This window comes from Dipodomys ordii, unplaced genomic scaffold, assembly GCF_000151885.1.
Source record: "Dipodomys ordii isolate 6190 unplaced genomic scaffold, Dord_2.0 Scaffold1511, whole genome shotgun sequence".
Taxonomy (NCBI): domain Eukaryota; kingdom Metazoa; phylum Chordata; class Mammalia; order Rodentia; family Heteromyidae; genus Dipodomys; species Dipodomys ordii.
This window is the reverse complement of record NW_012268727.1, coordinates 5,308-6,444: the sequence shown is the minus strand read 5'-3', so window position 1 is coordinate 6,444 and position 1,137 is coordinate 5,308. Positions and strand designations below refer to the sequence as shown.

The 1,137-nt window shown below is 48.0% G+C and overlaps 1 protein-coding gene across 1 annotated transcript in view; it reads left to right on the top strand.

Moving 5' to 3' along the window:
• Positions 1-369, top strand: part of LOC106001978 (E3 ubiquitin-protein ligase TRIM39) — a 5,742-nt gene extending 5,373 nt beyond the window's left edge. The window contains exon 3 of the mRNA XM_013036910.1: positions 68-369. Within this exon, the coding sequence (XP_012892364.1) occupies positions 68-304 (237 nt within the window). The 3' untranslated portion in view covers positions 305-369. The remainder of the gene's footprint in view (positions 1-67) is intronic.
• Positions 370-1,137: the final 768 nt, after the last annotated feature.

Sequence of the window (1,137 nt, the reverse complement as noted above, 5' to 3'; positions counted from 1 at the left end):
GATGGGTTGGGGAGCGGCTACCTCCGGCCCCATACCCTGCTGACACAGTCTCCCTCTTTTCTCTCAGAGACTAGTGGAGAATCGCCGACAGCAGATCTTAAAGGAGTTTGAAGAGCTTCATAGGCGGCTGGATGAAGAGCAGCAGATTCTGCTTTCACGACTGGAGGAGGAGGAACAGGACATTCTACAGCAACTGCGTGAAAATGCTGCCCATCTGGGGGACAAGCGCCGGGACCTAGCCCACCTGGCTGCTGAGGTGGAGGACAAGTGCTTCCAGTCTGGCTTCGAGATGCTGAAGGTTTGACCTTTGCCCTTGCATAGCTCCTCAGGCCAAGCACAGTATAGCTTTGTAGTCTAGTCTGTCAGTCTGGGGTGATCTGTTCCCCTGCTCAACTTCCCTAAGCCCAGCTCTCTCTTCTAGACATATTCTAAAGTTCTTTTTTCTATAGGAAGGTTTTTCTGACTTCTCCATGTACTTGTATCATTTTTGTGCTATTTATATCTTGTCAACAATCATATGCTTCATTTGTACAAAAAAAAAAAGTCACACACAAAACAAAAAACTCCTTTAGAGAAGGAAAGTCTGAACTACTTAGTGAAAACCTATGCCTTAAAGGTCTTATAAAGCCAGGGCCTGCAGCATGTGTCTATAATCCTATCTACTCCAGAGGCTGAGCTCTAAGAATAGAAGTTCCAAGGCAGCCCAGGTGGGAACGGCTATGAGACTTTTTTTTAAGTCATAGGGTTTGAACTCAGGGTCTGGGCATTGTCTCTGAGTTTTTGTGCTCAAGGTTAGCACTCTACCACTTTGAGTCACAGCACCACTTCTGGTTTTCTGGTGGTTAATTGGAGATAAGAGTCTCTTCTCTAGGACTTTATGCTTGGGCTGGCTTTGAACTGCGATCTGCAGATCTCAGCCTCCTGTGTAGCTAGCATTATAGGCAAGAGCCATGAACATTGGCTTTCCTGGAAACTCCCTCTCTCTTTTTTGTGGGGGGGGGTCTGGTCGTGGGGCCTAAACTCTGGGCCTGGGCGCTGTCCCTCAGCTCAAGGCTAGCGCTCTACCACTTGAGCCACAGTGCCACTTCCAGCTTTTTTCTTTTTGCTTATGTGGTGCTGAGGAATCAAACCCAGGGC